The 22675-nt window shown below is 39.3% G+C and overlaps 1 protein-coding gene across 16 annotated transcripts in view; it reads right to left on the reverse strand.

Moving 5' to 3' along the window:
• Positions 1–22675, reverse strand: part of ttn.2 (titin, tandem duplicate 2) — a 373025-nt gene that overhangs the window by 116381 nt on the left and 233969 nt on the right. For all 16 annotated transcript variants that reach the window (XM_067987638.1, XM_067987650.1, XM_067987647.1 and 13 more), the window contains 21 exons: positions 20458–20594; positions 20237–20363; positions 19831–20097; positions 18646–18912; positions 15680–15943; positions 15437–15576; positions 15065–15191; positions 14582–14848; positions 14215–14481; positions 13840–14106; positions 13521–13660; positions 13309–13435; positions 12433–12575; positions 7926–8049; positions 7548–7814; positions 7325–7422; positions 2791–2959; positions 2420–2689; positions 2060–2326; positions 603–881; positions 90–498 (listed from right to left, as the gene is read on the reverse strand). In XM_067987638.1, coding sequence (XP_067843739.1) covers positions 90–498; positions 603–881; positions 2060–2326; positions 2420–2689; positions 2791–2959; positions 7325–7422; positions 7548–7814; positions 7926–8049; positions 12433–12575; positions 13309–13435; positions 13521–13660; positions 13840–14106; positions 14215–14481; positions 14582–14848; positions 15065–15191; positions 15437–15576; positions 15680–15943; positions 18646–18912; positions 19831–20097; positions 20237–20363; positions 20458–20594 — 4423 coding nt within the window. The remainder of the gene's footprint in view (positions 1–89; positions 499–602; positions 882–2059; positions 2327–2419; positions 2690–2790; positions 2960–7324; positions 7423–7547; positions 7815–7925; positions 8050–12432; positions 12576–13308; positions 13436–13520; positions 13661–13839; positions 14107–14214; positions 14482–14581; positions 14849–15064; positions 15192–15436; positions 15577–15679; positions 15944–18645; positions 18913–19830; positions 20098–20236; positions 20364–20457; positions 20595–22675) is intronic.

Here is a 22675-nt window from a genome sequence, read left to right on the forward strand (position 1 = left end):
GATTATGGATTATATTATATATGTTATATATGAAACACTTATGAATGACAGTCTTTGTTTTAACAAAAAAAGATTAAAACAAAACATACTTTTTGCTTTCCCTGAGTTCTCTGCCATTCCTGTACCATTTTACTGTGGCTTTTTCTTTAGACAGTTGGCATGAAAAGATTGCATCTTCAAACTCAACGACAGTCTGATCTTGAATATGTTCTGTGAAATCTGTTGGTGCCTCTGTGATAATAAGTTCAGCAACTGATTTGTCTTGTCCAGCAATTACAGTGTATTCACCTTCATCTTTGAATGCACAGTCTCTAATTATAAGAGAGTGCTTCTTCTTGTCAATTTTATAGAGAATTCGTCTGTCAAATGTAATTTCCTCTCCATTTTTCATCCATTGTAGAGTGACATTTTCACGGTTCACTTTGCAGCAGAAGGTGACAGTCTTCTTCTCCATTGTTTCACAATCTTCAAGAGGTTCAATGATTTTCAGTTCCTCCTCTGCAGAGATTTAAAGTAGTTATGTAAATACTTATGCCATCTTACTTGTATTATGTAACTTTATTTTATGTGCAGCTGTTTAACATTCAAGAAAAAGTATCTACCTTGTACTTGTAATGTTGCTGAACATTTTGCATGTTCTCCTCTATTATTTGTTAGTGAAATTGTGTACATTCCTTGATCTTCCTTTTGTGAATCTCTGACTCTGAGAGTAAAGACTAAATTTTTCTGGACCATGACATATTTTGGACTATCAAAAATAGTTTCTTCATTTTTTAGCCATTTTGGTCTGACACCTTCAATGTTGACTTCACAATTGAATACAACTTCTTGTCCTTCTTTGGCTAGCTGGTCTTTGATGGGAGTTATTATCCTAAGATTTTCTGAGAAAGAAAACAAAATTTATTCAAAACAATAAAATCATTTAAGTTTAAATACTTTTGAACATAGGTGCCAACTCGAGAGAAGCAGTGAGAGCAATAGCTCCCTCAATGTTAATATTGGGGGTGGGATGCGCCAATAATTGAAGTGACATTCCCTAACTCAGGCCTTGGGCTGGGCTGGGTGACAGTCAATGTTTATAAGTCTGAAATTAATTTGCTACTCCAAAGAAGAAAAGAAAAGCACTCTACTAAGAGCCCCCTGCTCACCTCAGCAGCTACCTCAAAAACTCAGAAAGGGAGCTAAGAACTTGGAGCTAAGTAGCATCAAGATCAGTCCCTATTGCATTTCAACATCAAAACAGACTTGCTTGTCAGATGGTTATAAATCCCTCAATGGGTTATGACACAGCCAAGGTAGAGAACACCTCAGCCTTTCACGCACTGAGAATTTTACATCAGAGACAGATTTTAAATATCTGTTGGCTGACCGGCGGAGCACGTTGGCTGGTTGTCTGATACAGCCAGTGGGAGGCCCAGTCCATTTCCAGGGCCAGGCCTCATTAACAAATATGCAGTGAGCAACACGCCCTGAATGGATGTCCCAATGCAGCTCGTCAGCTCTGGGCTCACTATATCAGGCGGCCCTCAAACTGACCTGGCCGGCAAAAAGGTAGGTCAGAGGTGGGTGGGCGGGAAACCTGGGGTGGTAGCGGCTCATATTATTCGTGTAGAGTTTGGAGGACCACTCCTGCTCCTCCTGGCACCATAAAAATAAATTTTGAGCATCTCCTGCTGCACCACCAAGTTTTACTGAGTGGAGCATCCACGGCTGACACTGTGCTCAGCAGGCAGTTAAAATGGCTATGTAGGACTCTGATTTTCATAGACTAATGAGGCTTCTGCCTGATTCAGACAGGTGCCTCAGCTGCCCGGCAGGAGGCCTGGGAAAAATGGTGGCAGAGTGGGAATTGAGCAGTAAGTCCACCACCTCCATTTTAACTCCGCTACAGCCCCCGTTTCTGCCAGGTGAAGGGAGTTAAAATCTGCCCTTATGTATTTTTCTTTTTTAATAATTTAATTAAAATTATTTAATTTGACTGTGCAGATGCAATGCTCCTATTTCCTGTAAATCGTCACCCATGCTTCAGTAAACTCACAATATAGTTTACATGACCTACCAATAACTGTCAGTTCTGCTGTTGCTCTTGAGGTACCAATCATGGCAGCATAAGTTCCTTCATCATTTGGTATGGAGTCCTTGACAATGAGCATTCGTTTTTTGCCATCAGATACGATTTCATATTTATCGTCGGATTGAAGCTCCTTATCACCTTTAAGCCATTTCACTTCATAAATGTCTTTTGATACTGAGCAGACAAACTCTGCTTTGTCTCCTTCTACTACCTCCTGGTTCTGCGGTCTGGAAATAAATTCTGCTGCTAGTTCTGTAATAAAATTATGAGGATAAATTACCCTGGGAAAAATTAAGACACAGCTGTGAAAAACATACACATATCAGAATAGACGATAGTACATACCATTAACTTTCAGTTGACATGAAGTCCGAGCACCACTTGGGAGTCTGCAATTATATTCACCAGCATCACCTAGCTCAGTGTTCTGAATTACTAAAACTCGCTTTTTGCCATCTGTAAATTGTTCATATTTGCCAATTTCAGGTAACTCTGTATCTCCCTTGTACCAAGTTACGTCAGCATTTGGTTTGGAAATTTCACAGATCAATTTAATACTGTCTGTTTCAGTAACTTCAGCATTTGCAAGGTTCCTGGTAAAGACAGCGTCCTCTTCTGCAAAACATGGCATTATATGTAAGTATAAATGGATCAGGAAAATCTAAAAGATGTTTCTGAAAGTTAAAATAATGCACAGCTCTGATCTGACTAATTACCTAAAACTGTAAGCAATCCAGAAGTTTTAGCTGTCCTTGCATCACATTCATATTCAGCTTCATCATCAAAGCTGCTTTTGTGAATGATAAGCATTCTCTCCACGCCTTTAGCAACGATGTCATACTTTTTGCCTTTTCTTATTTCAACACCATCCTTAAACCAACGTACCTGAAATAAAAAAAAATTCATAATGCCTTGCTCAGGGTAATTTCACAAATCATTTTATCGTACAGTACATGAAACAAAATACACGAGAGTGGATTCCTCGGTAGAAGAAAGTGTGACAAGTCTGATAATATGGGGTTAATTTAATTATAATAACTTGGTACCGAGCATGCTGGCACAGTCTAAAGCTGTTTATCGTGAAAGAGAGACTGATGTAAGCAGACGTGCACATGTCCTTGGAATTTTCTTAATAGAGTAATAGCAAGTGCCATGTTAACTTTTGATTAAGCACAGATGTAGCACCTGCAGAGGTGAATGTGGCCAGGCACTCAATATTTCCAGCTTTGGGTGGTTTCTGTGGAACATAATCGCTGACCTGGAGAGACACTAACGAAGGTCAGATTTGATAACACAAAGAGCCCTTCTGGTCTACTTCACCCCATTGCGAGGGAAGGCAATAACTAGGTATTTTTTCTGCCTACGTAACAAAGAATGTGGACAATATAGATGTATTTAAGGGCAAGCTAGATAAGAACGAGAGAGAAAGCAATAGAAGGATATGCTGATAGGGTGAGATGAGGGTCAATGAAGTAAACAGAATGGAAGGAGGCACATATGGAGCATAAACACTGGCACAGAGCTGGATGGCTTGTTTCTGTGTTGTAAATTTAATGTAATTCTATGTAACCCGTTGGATCTAAATTGTTTTGGGATACCCTAAGGGCATCATAAGCTGTTATATAATTTTTAAAAATTTGTTCTAAGGGTGTGGGCGATTCTGGCAAGGTCGCGTTTATAGCCCATCCTTAGCTTCCCTGAGAAGGTGGTGGTGGGCTGTATTCTTGAATTGCTGCAGTCCTGTGGTGATGTTGCTCCCACAATGGCATTAGGTAGGGAATGCCAAGATTTTTACTCATTGATGATGAAAGAAAGGTGGTATATAGCCACATCAAGATGGCGTGTGACTTAGAGGGGAACTTGTAGGTAATGGTGCTCCAATCTGGTCCTTCTTGGTAGTAGAGGTTATGGGTTGGGAAGTGCTGTTGAAGTAAGCTTGGAGAGTTGCTGAAGTGCATCCTGTAGATAGTACATACTGCAGTCACAGTGTGCCAGTAATGAAGGGATTGCAGCCACTGGTGCTAAATGGGCTGGATATTGAGTTGAAATGCAGGGGCGCTGAGAAAAAGGATGTTTTTGTCCTGGATGGTGTTGGGCATCTTGAGCACAGTTGCCATCTACGTGAGTGGTGAATATTCTATCATACTTGTTTGATGGTGGAGAGATATTGAAAGATCAAGAGGGAGCCACTCATTGTAGAATGCCCAGCCTCTGCCCTTGTCCTGCAGCAACAATGTTGTTACAGCTGGTTTAGCTAACCTTTTGGTCAATTGTGACCCCCAGGATGCTGATGGTGAAGGACTCACTGCTGGTGGTGCTTTTGAGATCGGTGGTGTTTGTTGGGCCTTTTCTTGATGGAGATGGTCATTTATTGGCACTTATGTGGTACAAACATAACTTGATATTTGTCATCCTAAGCCTGGATGTTGTCCTGCTGTAGTCTACCATGGGCTGCTCCACTATTGGACAAGTTGTGAATGGAGCTGAACACTGCAGCATTGTCAGCTAACAAGCCCATTCCAGACCTTGTGACAAAGGGAAGGTCACTGATGAAATAGCTGAAGATGGTTCAGCCTAGGACGCCACCCTGAGGAACTTCCACAGTGATGTCCTGGGACTGTGATAATTGGATTCCAACAACCACAACTATCTTCCTGGGTGTCAAGTATGACTCCAGCCACTGAAGGGTTCTCCCACTGACCCCCATTAACCTCAGTTTTTCTAAGGCTCCTTGGTACAATACTTGGTTGATGTTAAGGGCAGCTACTCTCACCTCTCCTCTGACATTCAGCTCTTATGTCCATGCCTGGATCAAGGCTATGATAAGGTCAGGAGCTGAATGGTTCTGTTGGAACCTGAACTGAGCATCAGCAAGCAGATTATTGGTAAGTAGGTGTCTTTTGATGTCATTATTGATTATTTCTTCCCTCATTTTGCACGTGTTGGGAGAGGCCGACAGGGTGGTAATTGGCTGAGTTAGATTTGTCCAGCTTTTTGCAGATAGGATGTACTAGGGCATTTTTCCACATTATTGGGTTGATATCTATGTCATAGCAGCACTGATTAGTTCCGGTGCGCAGGTATTCAGCACTACAGCCGGGATGGTTATTATGGCCCATAGGCCTTGCTATGTCTGGTATACTAAGTCGCTTCTTAATGTCACATAATCAAGTTGGCTGGATATTAGCATCTATGATTGTAAGGTCCTCAGGAGGAGGCCAAGTAGGATCAGCCACTTGACACTTCTGGCTGAAAATGCTTGCAATCACTTCAGCCTTGTCTCTTGCAGTCATGTGCTGGTATCTGCCGTGGTTGAGGATGGAGATGTTCATAGAACCTCCTCCTCCCTTTAGTTGCCTAATTGTCTACCACTGGTTGTTGTAGGGCTACAGAGCTTTGCTTTGGTTGTGGAATGCCTAGCTCTGTCATTGTCTGCTCCTTTTGGTGCTTAGCATGTAGATAGCTCTCTGCTGTAGCATCACAAGATTTGTGTCTCAGTCTAAGGTAATCCTGGTGCTCCCTCTACTAAACCAGGGTTGATCTTGTGGCCTTATAAAGATGGAGGAATGAGGGATGTGCAAGGCTATTAGGTTACAGATTTTGGTGAGATTATAATTCCTCTCTTGCTGATGGCCTACAATACCTCATGGATGCCCACTTTTGGTTTATTAGTTTGTCCCACTTAGCATGGCAGTAGTGCATGATGGAGGATGTTCTCACTGTGAAGATAAGACTTTGTCTTCACAACGGTTGTGCAGTGGTTACTCCTACCAATGCTATCATGGACAGAAGTGTCTGCAACAGGTAGATTGGTGATGATGTGGGCCAAGCAGGTTATTCCCTAGTGTTGGTTTCCTCACCATCTGATACAAACCCAGTCTGACAGCTACGTCCTTCAGGACTCAGCCAGTTTGGTCAGTGATGCTACCAGTGAGTCACACTTGGTGGCTCACTAGTATCATCACATTGACACTCCCACGTGAAGTACATTTCCCTCAGTGCTTCTTCCAAGTGGTGTTCAACATAGAGGGGTACTGATTCATCAGTTGAAGGGGGGAATTAGGTGGTAATCAGTAGATTTGCTTGCTTTATGTGAGCTGAAATAATTAGACTTCATGGGGTCTAGATGACTCCAAAGGGCCACATTCACCCCACTATACGCCATTGTGCCCCCACTTCTGGTAGGTCTCTTCTAATGGTGTAATAGGACATACCCAGGAATGGTGATGGAGGAGGCTGGGATGCTGACTGAAATATATGACCTTGTGAACTCAGCTATGTCAAGATGTTGCTTGATTGGACCATTCTTCTAACTTGGGCACTATTCCCCAGATGTTGATAAGGAGGATTTTGTAGGGTTGACTGAGCTGGGATTGCTTGAATCTTGTCCTGATCCGATGATTGGGTCAATGCGTGTCATATTTTTCTTGTTGTCCTATTTTTATAGTGTTTGTTTTGTAACTAAGGGGCTTGCTAGACCACTTGAGAGGATATTAAGAGTCGACAACATTTTGTGAGAGTGGAGTAGGGCAGATTGAGTAGGAATGTCAGGTATCATTCCCTGAAGGACTTTAATCAACTGGTCCTTTCTTTCTATCTATGAATTCTTGGAACAAATGGAACTTTAAGTTTACAGATGTGACTATACAGGTTTGAATAGAAATTCTAATATTGGTAAAGGTTGATTGATTGGTTAAACTCCTGGAAGTAATGATGTAACTCTGGTAAAAGAACATACTTAAAAGGGAAGGTTTCTGCTTTATGAGTCATACAGGAGTTTGAGCAGCAATAGAGATCAGAAGAAGTATAAATAACATTTGGAGGAGTGTTGTACAATGTCACAAGTGCATACACAGCAAGAGAAGTATAGAACAGAATTATCTAAAAATAAACAAGCAGTAGAAACGTAAAAAGTATAGGGGCCAATTTTCTTTGTGATCTTGTGCACACATGCAGCCCCAAGAAAAATGGAAACTCTGGGAATTGAGTAAGTTTCAGGCCCCAAAGAGAGGGGTAGACTATTGTACAGGAAAAGGTACATGAAAATTTATTTCACCATGAAGGCTCACTTACTGTAACCTTACACTGTAGCAGAAACAAAAGTGAATACATGTGAGGCCCACAGCTGTAAAGATACACTATCTAATCTACCCTTTTGCTTAAATTTAAATGATTGGGTTTTAACTATCAACATAAAAGGAAAATTTTAAAAAAACAAAACAGATACAATGATTTAAACAGAAGGCAAACCTTTGCATTTTCACGTGAAACTTCACATACAAATTTGGCAACATCCTTTTCTTTCACCTCAAGATCAGTGAGGGGCTTTGTAAATTCAACATGAGGAGCTGTGAAAGAAACAAAGTCTTACTGGCAGATAAATAGTAACATATATATTGTCATCAATGTAGATCTGAACAATGTAGCACAATGCTTTAGTTATGAACATTGTACAATATATATATTTACTTACGTTCCACAGTGAGGAAACAGGAAGTCGTGAAGCCTTTGGCATCACAAGTATATGTTTTAGAATCTTCAGGTTTGCAGTCATGGATAATAAGCTTTCTAACTCTTCCATCAACAATGATATCATGTTTCTTGGTTTTATGAATTTCTTTTCCATCCTTAAGCCATATAACCTCGGCATTCTCTCTGGACACCTCACACTCCAGTGTAGCAGTGGCTTCTTCTTCAACTGTCTGGTCCTCCAGAGGTTTAGTGAATTCAACTGGTGGTTCTATAAAAGATTTAAATGGAAAATTCAACATATTAATTATAAAATACATAACCAAATATAGTGTTTTGGAAAAAAACTTCAGATATTTCTTTGGTGTAATGTATTACTCGCCTTTCACGATAAGCTTGGCAGATGTTGCAAAGTCTTTAGCAGTAAGTTTGACTTCACCAGCCTCGTTTAACTGAACATCTCTGAGGGTGAAAGTGTGCACTCTGCCTTCAGCACGAGTAACAACCTGATCCAAAATAAGAGTTTTGGATTGTTAGCAAACTCACTATATGATTATTCAAGACATGTTTAAAAGCAAAAAGATAACTAAGCAATTAATTCTATTTAAGAAAAATTGATTAGTTCAAACAACAACCACAGTTTGATACTAACTATCCTTTACAGCTTTCAAAATGTGAGGATTTAATCAGACATCTGCAAAACTATTAATACATTTCAATTGCTGCAAAATACTAAGAAATTATGTTACAGTTCTGCACATTGTTTAATTTTCTAAATTTCTCATGCTTTATTTGAACTAAAATTTAGCCATGCCTTTCATATATATATATATACACATACAATTTTTTTCTCGATATAATTCAGATAATTGAAAACTGAATTAGCTTGTCATAGATAATTTAGCTATTGTTATTTTGTTTTACACATTCAAGTTTTTGGTACACAAGAATTGATAAATCCATTACTACATGCTTCCTAATGTATAAAAACAAAAGTTGCTTTGCTTACAGCAGCCAGCCATACACATTCACATGGAATTGGATATCAAGTGTGTTTTTCGCTATTACAAAGGTGACACTACACTACAGTCAATATCCCCTGCCAGCTCAGTACCATACACTATCAATTTTAACAAATGCTCAGTAAACTGTTCTTATTTTAACATAAAGATTACAACAACAAATGCTGGTATCCTTGTCAACAACCATCTCCACGAGTCTATGTTGTGCGTTTGATTGTCATTTGCTGTTAGATTATCTAAACACTCTGTTTTATTGTTTCAGAAATTAATCTCTTTTTATCCATCTTTCTTCATTTACTTCCCAGTGTCATTTTAATTACATATATGATCGTTTCACTGCAATCAAATTTCATATCTGCCTGTGTAAGAATCTCTGGGCTGAGCAGAAATATTGATTAGCAAATCGATATTGTACATATCAAGATAATTGTTACAATGATGGCAAATTAAAATATGCAAACATATGTCATTTAATCTTACTAAGTCGGGTCTGTAATTCTTTCTGTGAATTGCAGATACCATCATTCAGGTAATTAGAAACTGAATTAGGTCATTAAGTATATTTTGCTTATCCAGAGTGTTACAAATTTACGCTTTTTGTTCTTAGTAGATGTGAACTAAAAAAGTTAAGGGATTAAGGGGAAAAGTGAGATCGCTTGCAAACCACACACCCTATAGAAAGAATGTCCAATTAACATTATAGAATTTTAGTAACAACTACAAAATGTGCATTGTTTGCAATATATGCGTTTAATACTTTACCTTTAATATTTTACAAAAAAAAATCAGCGACCGTATTTCTTTCGGAACTTGAAAGCATCTTCACATTTGCCAGTCATCATAGTTAAGAAAATAAATCTTTGCAAAATACTTTAAGAATGGAATTACTGTATATGCTTCTAGTAATAGCAAAAGAGAAAAGTGCTTTTCATTGAATTTGTTCCATTGTTGCTTTCCAATCGCAACGAACTTTAGAGATGTAGAATATAGATTTTTACATGCAATATGCATTTTTATTGATTTGTAATATTCATAAAAACATAAGAAATAGGAGCAGGAGTAGGCCAATCGGCCCTTCGAGCCTGCTCCGCCATTCAATAAGATCATGGCTGATCTGATCCTAACCTCAAATCTAAATTCATGTCCAATTTCCTGCCCGCTCCCTGTAACCCCTAATTCCCTTTACTTCTAGGAAACTGTCTATTTCTGTTTTAAATTTATTTAATGATGTAGCTTCCACAGCTTCCTGGGGCAGCAAATTCCACAGACCTACTACCCTCTGAGTGAAGAAGTTTCTCCTCATCTCAGTTTTGAAAGAGCAGCCCCTTATTCTAAGATTATGCCCCCTAGTTCTAGTTTCACCCATCCTTGGGAACATCCTTACCGCATCCACCCGATCAAGCCCCTTCACAATCTTATATGTTTCAATAAGATCGCCTCTCATTCTTCTGAACTCCAATGAGTAGAGTCCCAATCTACTCAACCTCTCCTCATAGGTCCGCCCCCTCATCCCCGGGATTAACCGAGTGAACCTTCTTTGTACTGCCTCAAGAGCAAGTATGTCTTTTCTTAAGTATGGACAAAAAAACTGTATGCAGTGTTCCAGGTGCGGTCTCACCAATACCTTATATAACTGCAGCAATACCTCCTGTTTTTATATTCTATCCCCCTAGCAATAAAAGCCAACATTCCTGTGGCCTTCTTGATCACCTGCTGCACCTGCATACTAACTTTTTGATTTTCTTGCACTAGGACCCCCAGATCCCTTTGTACTGCAGTACTTTCCAGTTTCTCGCCTTTAAGATAATAACTTGCTCTCTGATTTTTCCTGCCGAAGTGCATAACCTCACATTTTCCAATATTGTATTGCATCTGCCAAATCTCCGCCCACTCACCCAGCCTGTCTATATCCCCTTGTAGGTTTTTTATGTCCTCCTCACTCTCCACTTTCCCTCCCATCTTTGTATCATCTGCAAACTTTGATATGTTACACTCGGTCCCCTCCTCCAAATCGTTAATATAGATTGTAAAGAGTTGGGGACCCAGCACCGACCCCTGCGGAACACCACTGGCTACTGGTTGCCAGTCCGAGAATGAACCATTTATCCCAACTCTCTGCTTCCTGTTAGATAACCAATCCTCTACCCATGCCAGAATATTACCCTCAATCCAGTGGTTCTTTATCTTGAGCAATAATCTTTTATGTGGCACCTTGTCGAACGCCTTCTGGAAGTCTAAATACACTACGTCCACTGGGTCCCCTTTATCCACCCTGTACGTTATGTCCTCAAAGAACTCAAGCAAATTTGTCAGACATGACTTCCCCTTCGTAAAGCCATGCTGACTTTGTCCTATTAAATTATGTTTATCCAAATGTTCCGCTACTGTCTCCTTAATAATAGACTCCAAAATTTTACCCACCACAGATGTTAGGCTAACTGGTCTATAATTTCCAGCCTTCTGCCTACTACTCTTTTTAAATAAGGGTGTTACATTAGCAGTTTTCCAATCTGCTGGGACCTTTGCTGAGTCCAGAGAATTTTGGAAAATTATTACCAAAGCATCCACAATCCCTACTGCCACTTCCCTCAAGACCCTAGGATGTAAGCCATCAGGTCCAGGGGATTTATCCGCCTTGAGTCCCATTAAATTACTGAGTACCAATTCCTTAGTGATTTTAATCGTATTTAGCTCCTCCCCCCCTCGAGCCCCCTGTTTGTCCAGTGTTGGGATATTCTTAGTGTCCTCTACCGTAAAGACTGAAACAAAATATTTGTTCAGCATTTTTGCCATCTCCATGTTTCCCACCATTAATTTCCTGGTCTCATCCTCTAAGGGACCTACGTTTGCCTTAGCCACCCTTTTTCTTTTTATATAACTGTAGAAACTCTTGCTATCTGTTTTTATATTTTTTGCAAATTTATTTTCATAATCTATCTTCCCTTTCTTAATCAATCCTTTAGTTACTTTTTGCTGTCTTTTGAAGACTTCCCAATCTTCTATCCTCCCACTAAGTTTGGCTACCTTATATGTCCTTGTTTTTAGTCGGATACTATCCTTAATTTCTTTACTCAGCCACGGATGGCTGTCATTTCTTTTACACCCTTTTTTCCTCAGTGGAATATATTTTTTTTGAAAGTTGTAAAATAACTCCTTGAATGAACACCACTGCTCATGTACCGTCTTACCCTTTAACCTATTTTCCCAGTCCACTTTAATCAATTCCGCTCTCATACCATCATAGTCTCCTTTATTCAAGCTCAGTACGCTTGTTTGAGATCCAACCTTCTCACCCTCTAATTGGATATGGAATGTAACCATGTTATGGTCACTCATCCCAAGGGGATCCTTAACTAGGACATTATTAATTAATCCTGGCTCATTACACAGGACCAGGTCCAAGGTTGCTTGCGCCCTTGTAGGATCAGTTACATACTGCTCAAGAAATCCATCCCTAATACACTCAATAAACTCTTCCTCAAGGCTGCCCTGCCCAATTTGATTTGTCCAGTTAATATGATAGTTAAAATCCCCCATAATTATAGCTTATTATAGCTATTCATAGTTTAAATACAATTAATTAGTCAAAGACTCAGCATTTATTTTTAAATGGTGTGCACAAGCATTTGTGGTGGTTAAAAACAGCCACAGAGAAATGGAGGGAAACGAAAACTTGACCAGAATGTTATTTTGAACCCCTCATCAGTTGCCTAAAATGCAACGGCAAACCATCAAAGCCCCTATATGCAGAAAACTCAGTAGGATCGTGCAGTCGGAACACTTTGGAATGTAGGTGAGATACCACTTTTACATTCTCCATGAATTACAAAAGAGAAAAGAAATAACACAAAATACTTATCAACATACTCTGTCGCTGGACTCAAGTTTCTTGTTCTTCAAGAACCATTGGACTTCAATTCCTTCATATGACAGTTCACAGTCGAAAGTAGCTGAATCTCCAGCGGTTACTGTCACATCTTTGAGGGGCCGGAGTAAGCCTATCACACGAGCTTTGGATGCAAAAGACATCGTTATGGCCTTTAGTCTCAAGAGAATTGTTCCTCTAATTTAAATTCGGCTGTCCCAGGAGATTGTGACTATTTCACTACCCACACGACCAGGCCGAGCCAAAAGGGCGACAGGTGAATTTAAAACCTGTATTTGCACATTCTATTTCCTGGAATGTAATGCAGTCAGCAGTAAACCTGAGACCCACCATTGAAACTGCCTATCATAGTTGTCCCCATTGAAACTGCCTATCATAGCTGTCCCCATTGAAACTGCCTATTATACTTGTCCCCATTGAAACTGCCTATTATACTTGTCCCCATTGCTACTTAAGGAGAATCATGTCCAAAATAACGCCGGATCCGATTGGTTGCACAGCTATCCCTTTGGACACTGCCTGTTGCTGTCCAGTGGCCTTTAAGCATTTTCCAAAAATGCGGACTTAGATATTACTCAACACTGAAACTGCAAACGCAGCAACTCTCAGTTTTAAACTGCAAACAAGGTATTCCACATTATCGGTTAGTAATTTGGTGATCAATAATTTTTGAGACCTACATCTGTTCATTAATTTTTACAATGGAAAGTCATGCAACAGGTAGTCTGGATATTTATAATATACACAGAAAGACACATCACCCAATATAGTGCCAGAACAATGTCTTAAGGGTTTAATAAGTGCATATTTCTTGAATATTAAAATTCTTGGTAATACAATACCAAGCACGTATCTACCTTTGACTCTCAAATGAGCACTGGATTTGGCATTAGCAGCCTGGAAGTCAACTTCGCCAGCTTGATCCATGCGCACGTTGTACAGTATAAGAAAATGTTTTGTGCCTTCCTTTTTAATCTCACAGTCCTGAATTGTAATTAAAAAAAACTTGTCAAACTGTTAAGAAAGAAAGAAAGAAAAGCTTCAGCACTTTTCTAATGTTAAAACTCACAGGAGACGGAAGCAAATTTTCCCCCTTCAGCTTCCAATTGCCATGTACATCTTCTTCGGAAATTTCCGTCTCGAAATGAGCAGTTTCTGTTTCTGTGACTTCAACACTGTACAGTGGACGTAATATCTTAATGTCACGTTCTGAAGCAAAATAATGTAAAATGTTATTCTCCAAGAAAAACACACTACTAATACATTTAAAATAAATACATTTAATTTATTAAAAATGTAAGTTCTGAGTTGCCTCAGTAAACATCCAAAGGACACAGAATATTAGGTTTCTAAATGTTATCGATAAGATGGCATTCTGTTATTCTTACCCTCTATGTTTAGTTTGGCTGATGTGTTGTCAGAGCCGCAGTCACATGAATATTGACCCTGATCGTTCTTCAGAGCCCGTTTAACAACCAATATGCGCTTCTTCCCATCTGTTTTAATCTGAATGTTCTTTGAAGGAATCAGTTCTTTTCCATCCTTATACCATTTAACTGGAGCAGCAGTTTTACTGATTTCGCACTGGAAGATAACTTCATCTTTTTCTACGGCTGTGTAATCCTGCAGCTTGCTAATAAAATATGGTTCACCCTCTAAGAAAATCAAAAAATGAAACAAATTAGAAAAATCGAACAATGCAGTGTTTCAGTTTAAAACTTAATTAGCAAAATAATTCATGTGTTTCCATATATACTATTTACCGAGCACAGTAAGTTTGGCCTCTGAGCTTTTAGCCATTGCTTCAATTTTGATGAGGGAAGTATCATCGATGGTCACATCTTTGAATGTGATGGCATGGATCTTACCGTCGTCTTTCATAGTCACTGTCCTACTTGGATGCAGGCGATTGTCATTTTTGTACCACACAACCTGAATGTTGTCATGAGAAAGCTCAGCTACAAATTCTGCTGTTTCACGCTCTTTTACGGTCTGGTCTTCAAGAGGTTTGATGAATTCAAGTCGTATACCTGTGAATAAAAGAATTTTATCAACTTCAACCTGCATTAACAAGAAAATAATTTATCCAGAGAGGAATTTATATATTGCTGTCTTGCCGCTTTCACTTGCCTTGGATAATCAGTTTGCCACTTGTCCTCTTGTCCTCTGCTTCAAACATATATTTTGCCTCATCATCAAATGCAGCTTCCTTAACTGTCAACATATGTTTTGTCCCTTCTGCTAAAATTTCGAACTTAGGACTAGGTTTAACCTCCTCAGTTCCTTTCAACCAACGAAAAGTCTTGGGCTCTCTGGACACTTCACATTCAAACTTTGCTTCATCTTTCTCGTACACTTTCACATCATTAAGCGGCACAATGAAGGTGAGTGGAATTTCTGGATGGGAGTGTAGGGAGTAAAAAGATTAGACTAATAACCCACATGGGCAAAAATACATATTTTTTAAAAATGTATATGTTACATATGCAAATCATACATACCATTTAAAGGAATAGAATATGGAACTAAGGTACTAAAATATAAGCCTGAATTGCAGTTATTAAAACTCCAGAAAAAAATATAACCAGTTCTTCCAAATGAATTGAAAATTACCTTTGACTTTCAGATTAGCTGCGCACTTAGCATTAGCAGCCTGGAAAGAAACTTCTCCAGAATCATTTAGCTTGCAATTGTAGAGGGTCAGAACGTGTTTCTTGCCATCCTCGATAATCTCACATTGCTGTTTATTATAAAAAATCCATGATACATTAGGATGACGTTCATTTGTATTAAACTTTCCCTGACCTTTTTTCAAATATATCTATACAAGCTCCTAAGTTCGATTGAACATTTATTAGAAGGAGATTTTGTAGTGAAGATTTTAATAAATGAATACAATTCTGAGGTAAAATTATTTACTACTGAATAATTCCAATACAGATGCAGGAATGTTTTATTTTGAACTAAATTAAGAAAACAACGTACAGGTGATGGTAACAGAGTTTCTCCCTTCAACTTCCATTGAGGATGCACATCAGTTTCTGAGATCTCCACTTCAAAGCGTGCAGTTTCACCTTTAAAGATTTCTACACCATACAATGGATGTATCACCTTGATGATGCGAGCTGTAACCATATCAGTATTAAAAATGGGTGTTTAAACTACACATGTTGAAAGAACATTCTAATTTTTTAAGAATCTATGCATACTCATTCATAAAGTATATACCTTCAATATTCACAGAGGCTTTCGTCTTGTCAGTTCCACAGTCACATTCATAGTCACCCTTGTCTTGATCGTCAACTTTTTTGATCGTCAAGATGCGGCGTTTCTCAATGGCTTTAATTGAAACTGTCTTTGATGCTCTGATTTCCTGGCCATCCTTTAACCATTTTACTGGCACATCCTTGCTGACTTCACATTCGAGGCTGACTTCATCTTTCTCTACAGCAGTGTAATCTTGTAGCTTCACAGTGAAATAAGGATCAGCCTCTGTGGATGAAAGATAAACAGCTAATGTTCTGTATGCAGAAAGAAAATGTCTCTCACAAAACTTTTCAGAAATTAGTCATCTTTTCTTTATTGGAACTATTATGCAAAGAAGTGCACACAGCACATGGTGCCAGTTTCACTGCACAGCAGAATTGGGAGAGCATTTTGGTGGTAGTGATCATAATTCAGTTAGTTTTATCATAGTAATGGAAAAGGACAAAAATAGAACGGGAGTTAAAGTTCTCAATTGGGGAAAGGCCAATTTTACTAAGCTAAGCAGTGATTTAGCAAAAGTGGACTGGAAACAGCTACTTGAAGGTAAATCAGTGTCAGAGCAGTGGGAGGCATTCGAGTGGAAGATTCAAAGGGTGCAGAATAAATATGTTCCCACAAAGAAAAAGGGTGGGGCTGCTAAATCTAGAGCCCCGTGGATGTCAAGGAGCATACAGGGTAAGATAAGGCAGAAAAGGACAGCTTATGTCAGACACCGAGAACTCAATACTACAGAAAGCCTACAGGAGTATAAAAAGTGCAGGGATGAAATTAAAAAGGAAATTAGGGAAAGCAAAGAGAGGGCATGGAAAAATATTGGCAAGTAAAATCAAGGAAAACCCAAAGATGTTTTATAAATACATTAAGAGCAAGAGGATAACTAAGGAAAGACTAGGGCCTATTAGAGACCAAAAAGGTAACCTATGTGTGGAGATGGAAGGTGTGAGTATGGTTCTTAATGAATACTTTGCATCTGTCTTCACAAAAGAGAGGAACGATGCAGACATTTTAGTTAAGGAGGAGGAGTGTGAAATATTGGATGGGATAAACTTAGTGAGAGAGGAAGTATTAAGGGGATTAGCATCTTTGAAAGTAGATAAATCACCAGGGTTGGATGAAATGTTCCCCAGGCTGTTAAAAGAAGCAAGGGAGGAAATAGCGGAGGCTCTGACCATCATTTTCCAATCCTCACTGGATACAGGCATGGTGCCGGAGGATTGGAGGACTGCTAACGTTGTACCATTGTTTTAAAAGGGAGCGAGGGATAGACCAAGTAATTACAAGCCAGTCAGTCTTACCTCGGTGGTAGGCAAATTATTGGAATCAATTCTGAGAGACAGGATAAACCGTCACTTAGAAAGGCACGGAGTAATCAAGGACAGTCAGCACAGATTTGTTACGGGAAGGTTGTATCTGACTAACTTGATTGAATTTTTTGAGGAGGTAACAAGGAAGGTTGATAAGGGTAGTGCATTTGATGTAGTCTACATGGATTTTAGCAAGGCTTTTGACAAGGTCCCACATGGCAGACTGGTCAAAAAAGTACAAGCCCATGGGATCCAAGGGAGAGTGGCAAGTTGGATCCAAAATTGGCTCAGTGATAGGAAAAGGCTGTTTTCAGTGGGGTTCCGCAGGGCTCAGTTCTAGGTCCCTTGCTTTTTGTGACATATATTAATGATTTGGACTTAAATATTGGGGCCATGATTGAGAAGTTTGCAGATGATACAAAAATTGGCCGTGTGGTTGATAGTGAGAAGGAAAGCTGCAGGAAGATATCAATGGACTGGTCAGGTGAGCAGAAAAGTGGCAAATGGAGTTCAATCCAGAGAAAGGGTGGTAGAAGTTTGGAACATCCACACAAAGGGTGGTAGAAGTTTGGAACTTTCTTCCACAAACGGCAATTGATACTAGCTCAATTGCTAAATTTAAATGTGAGATAGATAGCTTTTTGGCAACCAAAGGTATTAAGGGATATGGGCCAAAGGCAGGTATATGGAGCTAGATCACAGATCAGCCAGGATCTTATCATATGGCGGAGCAGGCACGAGGGGCTGAATGGCCTACTCCTGTTCCTATGTTCCTATCTTCCTATGAAGTGTGAGGTAATAGATTTGGGGAGGGCAAACAAGGCAAGGGAGTATACAATAAATGGGAGGATACTGAAAGGTATAGAGGAAGTGAGGGACCTTGGAGTGCATGTCCACAGATCACTGAAGGAAGCAGGACAGGTAGATAAGGTGGTTAAGAAGATATATGGAATACTTTCTTTTTATTAGCCGAGGCATCGAATATAAGAGCAGGAAGGTTATGCTAGAACTGTATAAAACACTGGTTAGGCCACTGCTTGAATACGGTGTACAGTTTTGGTCACCATATTACAGGAAGGATGTAATTGCACTAGAGAGGGTGCAGAGGAGATTTACGAGGATGTTGCCAGGACTGGAGAATTTTAGCTATGAGGAAAGATTGGATAGACTGGGGTTGTTTACTTTGGAACAGAGGAGGCTGAGGGGTGGTTTATTTGAGGTGTACAAAATTATGAGGGGCCTAGATAGAGTGGATAGGAAGGACTTATTTCCCTTAGCAGAGAGGTCAATAACCAGGGGGCATAGATTTAAAGAGATTGGTAGAAGGATTAGAGGGGAGCTGAGGAAAAGATTTTTCACCCAGAGGATGGTGGGGGTCTGGAACTCACTGTCTGAAAGGGTGGTAGAGGCAGAAACCCTCAACTCATTTAAAAAGTGCCCAGATGTGCACCTGAAGTGCAGTAATTACAAGGCTATGGACCAAGTGCTGGAAAGTAGGATTAGGCTGGGTTGCTCATTTTCGGCCGGTGTGGACACGATGGGCCGAATGGCCTCCTTCTGTGCCATAAATTTTCTATGATTCTATTCTATGACTTCAAAACAATTGTTTTACTTAATCCTTACCTAGGACATTCAGGTTACATTTTGTGGATAGCTGAGCAACTTCTGCCCGTATCTGACATGTATCATCAAGAGTTGCTTCTTTAATTTCTAATACGTGCTTCTTCCCATCACTAGAGACCAGGACAGTTCTGCTTGGGTGAAATTTCGTTTCATTTCGGTACCAAATCACTGGGAGATTTTCATGTGATAGCTCGATTTCAAAATGAGCTGTGTTACCTTCTTTGACTGTCTGATCTTTTAGTGGTGTAATGAACTTCAACCTCATACCTGAAATATGAAGTAACATATGGAGCAATTAACATTACATCAGTTCAAGATCATCTAATTAACTAATCAATTGAAATCTGCATTTATTTTAAATGTTGAAAAATTATATAAAAACTATTAGATGTCAGTCTCTGAGTCAGAAGGTCGTGGGTTCAAGCTCCACTCCAGAGATTTGAGCACATGATCTAGGCTGATACTTCAGTGCAGCATTGAGAGAGTGCTGCACTGTCGGAGGTGCTGTCTTTTGGATTAGACTTCAAACCGAGGTCTTGTCTGCCCTCTGAGGTGGACGTAAACGATCCCATGGCACTATTCGAAGCGGGGGACTTTTCCCCGGTGTTCTGGCCAATATTTCTCTCTCAACTAACATCACTAAAACAGAATATCTGGTCATAATCTCATTGCTGATTGTGGGACCTTGCTGTGCGCAAATTGGCTGTCACATTTCACCACATTATAACAGTGACTACACTTCAAAAGTATTTAATAGGCTATAAAATGCTTTGGGGCATCCTGAGGTCGTGTAAGGTGCTATATAAATACAAGTTCTTTCTTTATTTTAGTAATTTGTAAGATGCCTAACGATTTTGTGATCTACAGAGTACAGCCTGGCTTTAGGGGAAGGCAGCTCCCAAAGGGCCCAAGTCAGTCTTTAATTTAATATGTATGGCACATTTGGTATGACAAGATCCCCATCTTTAATTGTATACTTAGCCCAGTGCTTCAGAAAAACAAAAGCTCAGATGGCCGTACACAATGAAATAATTAACTACCTCCATATATTTGAACAGGACTTCACAAACATTTTTTCACAATGCCAAACCATAAGCAAAAAAGTGGTTAAATCAATTAAATGTTACCAACACAACATTAAACCAGTATAGTTTAACCATGAATGTATGTAATAAAAAAACCTACCAGTTACAGTCAGTTTTGCAGTTGATGTCTTGCCTTCAATTTCAGCGGTGTAATCTCCTTCGTCATCAAAGTTTGATTTATTGATAACAAGAATGTGCTTCTTTCCATCAGCAACTAAATCAAACTTATCACCAGCCTTAAGTATGTCGGTACCTTTCAACCACAGAATTTTGGGAACCTCCTTGTTAAGTACACATTCAAACCGTGCCTGATGTTTTTCTGGAACAGTCACATCTTTCAGAGGCACCGCAAAGTCAAGTCCAATTTCTGTAAACAATATTACATTTTAGTGAAAGCTAAATTAAGAAAAACAAACTATATCTTTGTCCCGTTTTCTTTAAAATTCCTCACCCTTTGTCGTCATAAAAAAAACACACAGAATATTTCCTTCAAGTTTATTAGTTACCTTTCACTCTCAAGTAAGCAATGGATGTGGCATTGCCTGCCTTGAAGTCAACTTCACCAGCTTGATCCAGTTTGACATCGTGTAGGATCAAGAAACGTTTTGCACCTTCTGCTTTCATTTCACAGGTCTGCAAAATTTTTAAAAAATCATAATTTAGGGTTTTAAACAAAACAGCAATACATATTTTACTGTAACAATTGTAGATTTGAAACAAAGCTCACAGGTGATGGGCGTAGGATCTCTCCCTTGAGCTTCCACTCAACTGGAACATCTCGAGAAATCTCGGTTTCAAAGGTGGCTGTTTCCTTCTCATACACGTCCACACTCTGCAGTTCTGAAAGTATGTCTATCTCCCGTTCTGAAAAGGCAACATTAAATGTCATGTTCCCATTAGAGTAGAATGCTGAAAGCATTCCTGTTCAAGCAGACCTGCAAAATCTACATAAGATTTTCTTGATCATGAATTCCTGATTCGTATAATCTTCTACTTTTTTTTGGAAAACATACAATGGACACTGGCTTGTGCCATGCATATTTCTTTTATTATAATTTCAGATCACACCAGGACTTTATTTCATGGTCTCTTTATGAAACTTAACATAGAAGTAATTAGAATAATCTTAAAAAGGGAAGCTCTTAACCTATGCATTCTGTTTTTTTGTACACAGCGCAGTAAACATAAAGTGCCCTACAGGTTATGAGTTAGGTCAATGGGTGGATGGAAAATCATACTTTCCTTCGGTAGGTTATTATTCATTTAATCAATAATACTTCAACTTTACACTTAAAATTCCATCTCTGTATCGGCATACCATCCCACTGGTTTTTTATTGGTACTGTACTACAAATGAAAAGTGACTACAAGGCAACAATCTCAATGAGGGGTTTGGGTGGGGTACACTGCCAGAGCAACGTATATCTGGTTTATAACTATCATCTCAACTCCAAGATTAGATTACAGCCTTGAAATCTCTATATGCATCTCAACATATACACAGTGGAGATCACCTGAATGCCTTTCATTCTTTGAGGAGGTGACAGATATGGTGGATGGGAGAAATGCAGTGGATGTGGTATACATGGACTTAGGAGACGATTACAGAAGATTAAGGGGCATGGAACTAAGAAGAAGGTGGCAAATTGGATTACAAACTGATTAAAAGGGAGGAATTTCTCAAAGTGGTTGGAAGTAGTTAGTGGTGTCCCACAGGATCTGTTCTAGGACCGCTTCTGTTCACTGTGTACGTCATCGATTTGGAAAAAGGGCTAGTGGGAGTGGTGTTCAGATTTGCAGAAGATACCAAAATGAGAGGCATAGTAAATAATTCTGAGGACCAAAGGAAGCTACAAGGGGATGTTGATAAGATGGTGGAATGGCAAAAAAGTGGCAGATGGAATTCAATATCAGTAAATGTGAGTTGGTACATTTTGACTAAAACAAAAATTATACTTTGAATGGGAGAAAGCTGGATGACGTGGAAGTGCAGAGGGATTTTCCGGTTTACAGTCACAAGACATTAAAAGCAGCGCCTCATGGATAAGGCCATAAAAAGCTAATGGAATGCTGGGTTTTAAGGCAGGAAGTATAGAATATAAAAGTCGAGATGTAACGGTGAATTTATATAAAATCTTAGTAAGACCACAGTCGGAGTACTGCACGCAGTTTTGGGCTCCACATTACAAGAAGGATGTTGAGGCAATAGAGAGGGTACAGTGCTGATTCACTAGGATGCTGCCTGTTATGAGGAAATATAAATATGAAGAAAGACTTGAAAAACTGGGGCTGTTTTCATTAGGGATTAAGGGATGATTTGATAGAGAGGTACAAAATTATGAAGGGATGGGACAGAATCGAAGGGTCTAGAACAAGGGAACATGAATATAAATGTAAGAGATTTATAACATAGAGCAGGAGAAGGTTTTGAAGCTGTGGAATGCACTACAAGAGTTAGTGATTGAAGCAGAGACCATGTGAACACTTCAGAATAGATTAAATAGGTGGCTGATGAAATAGGAATAAAGAGAAATGGGAACTGAACAAGTACATGGGATTACATGGGAATACAGTAGGACTACTGTTCACGTGGAGGATAAACATCAGCATGGACTGATTGGGTTGAATGGCCTGCTTGCATGTTGTAATTTCTTGAATTATTTTACAAATAGCAGAGAAGGATACTGATGGTCAGGGCAATCCATGTAGTTGATGCATTGCATCCACACTGAAGGATGAAAGATTGTGTCATAATCATTACATGTTTTATCAAATAACAACTGATTACTATAAAATAACAGTCAGTAAAAATTGTAATAAGAACAGAAAATGCTGGAAATGCTCAGCAGGTCAGGCAGCAATTGTGGAGAGAGAAACAGAGTTAACGTTTCAGGTTGATGACCTTTCGTCAGAACTGGAAGAAATTAAAAATTGTAAGTCGCAAG

This window comes from Heptranchias perlo, chromosome 7, assembly GCF_035084215.1.
Source record: "Heptranchias perlo isolate sHepPer1 chromosome 7, sHepPer1.hap1, whole genome shotgun sequence".
Classification (NCBI taxonomy): Eukaryota; Metazoa; Chordata; class Chondrichthyes; order Hexanchiformes; family Hexanchidae; genus Heptranchias; species Heptranchias perlo.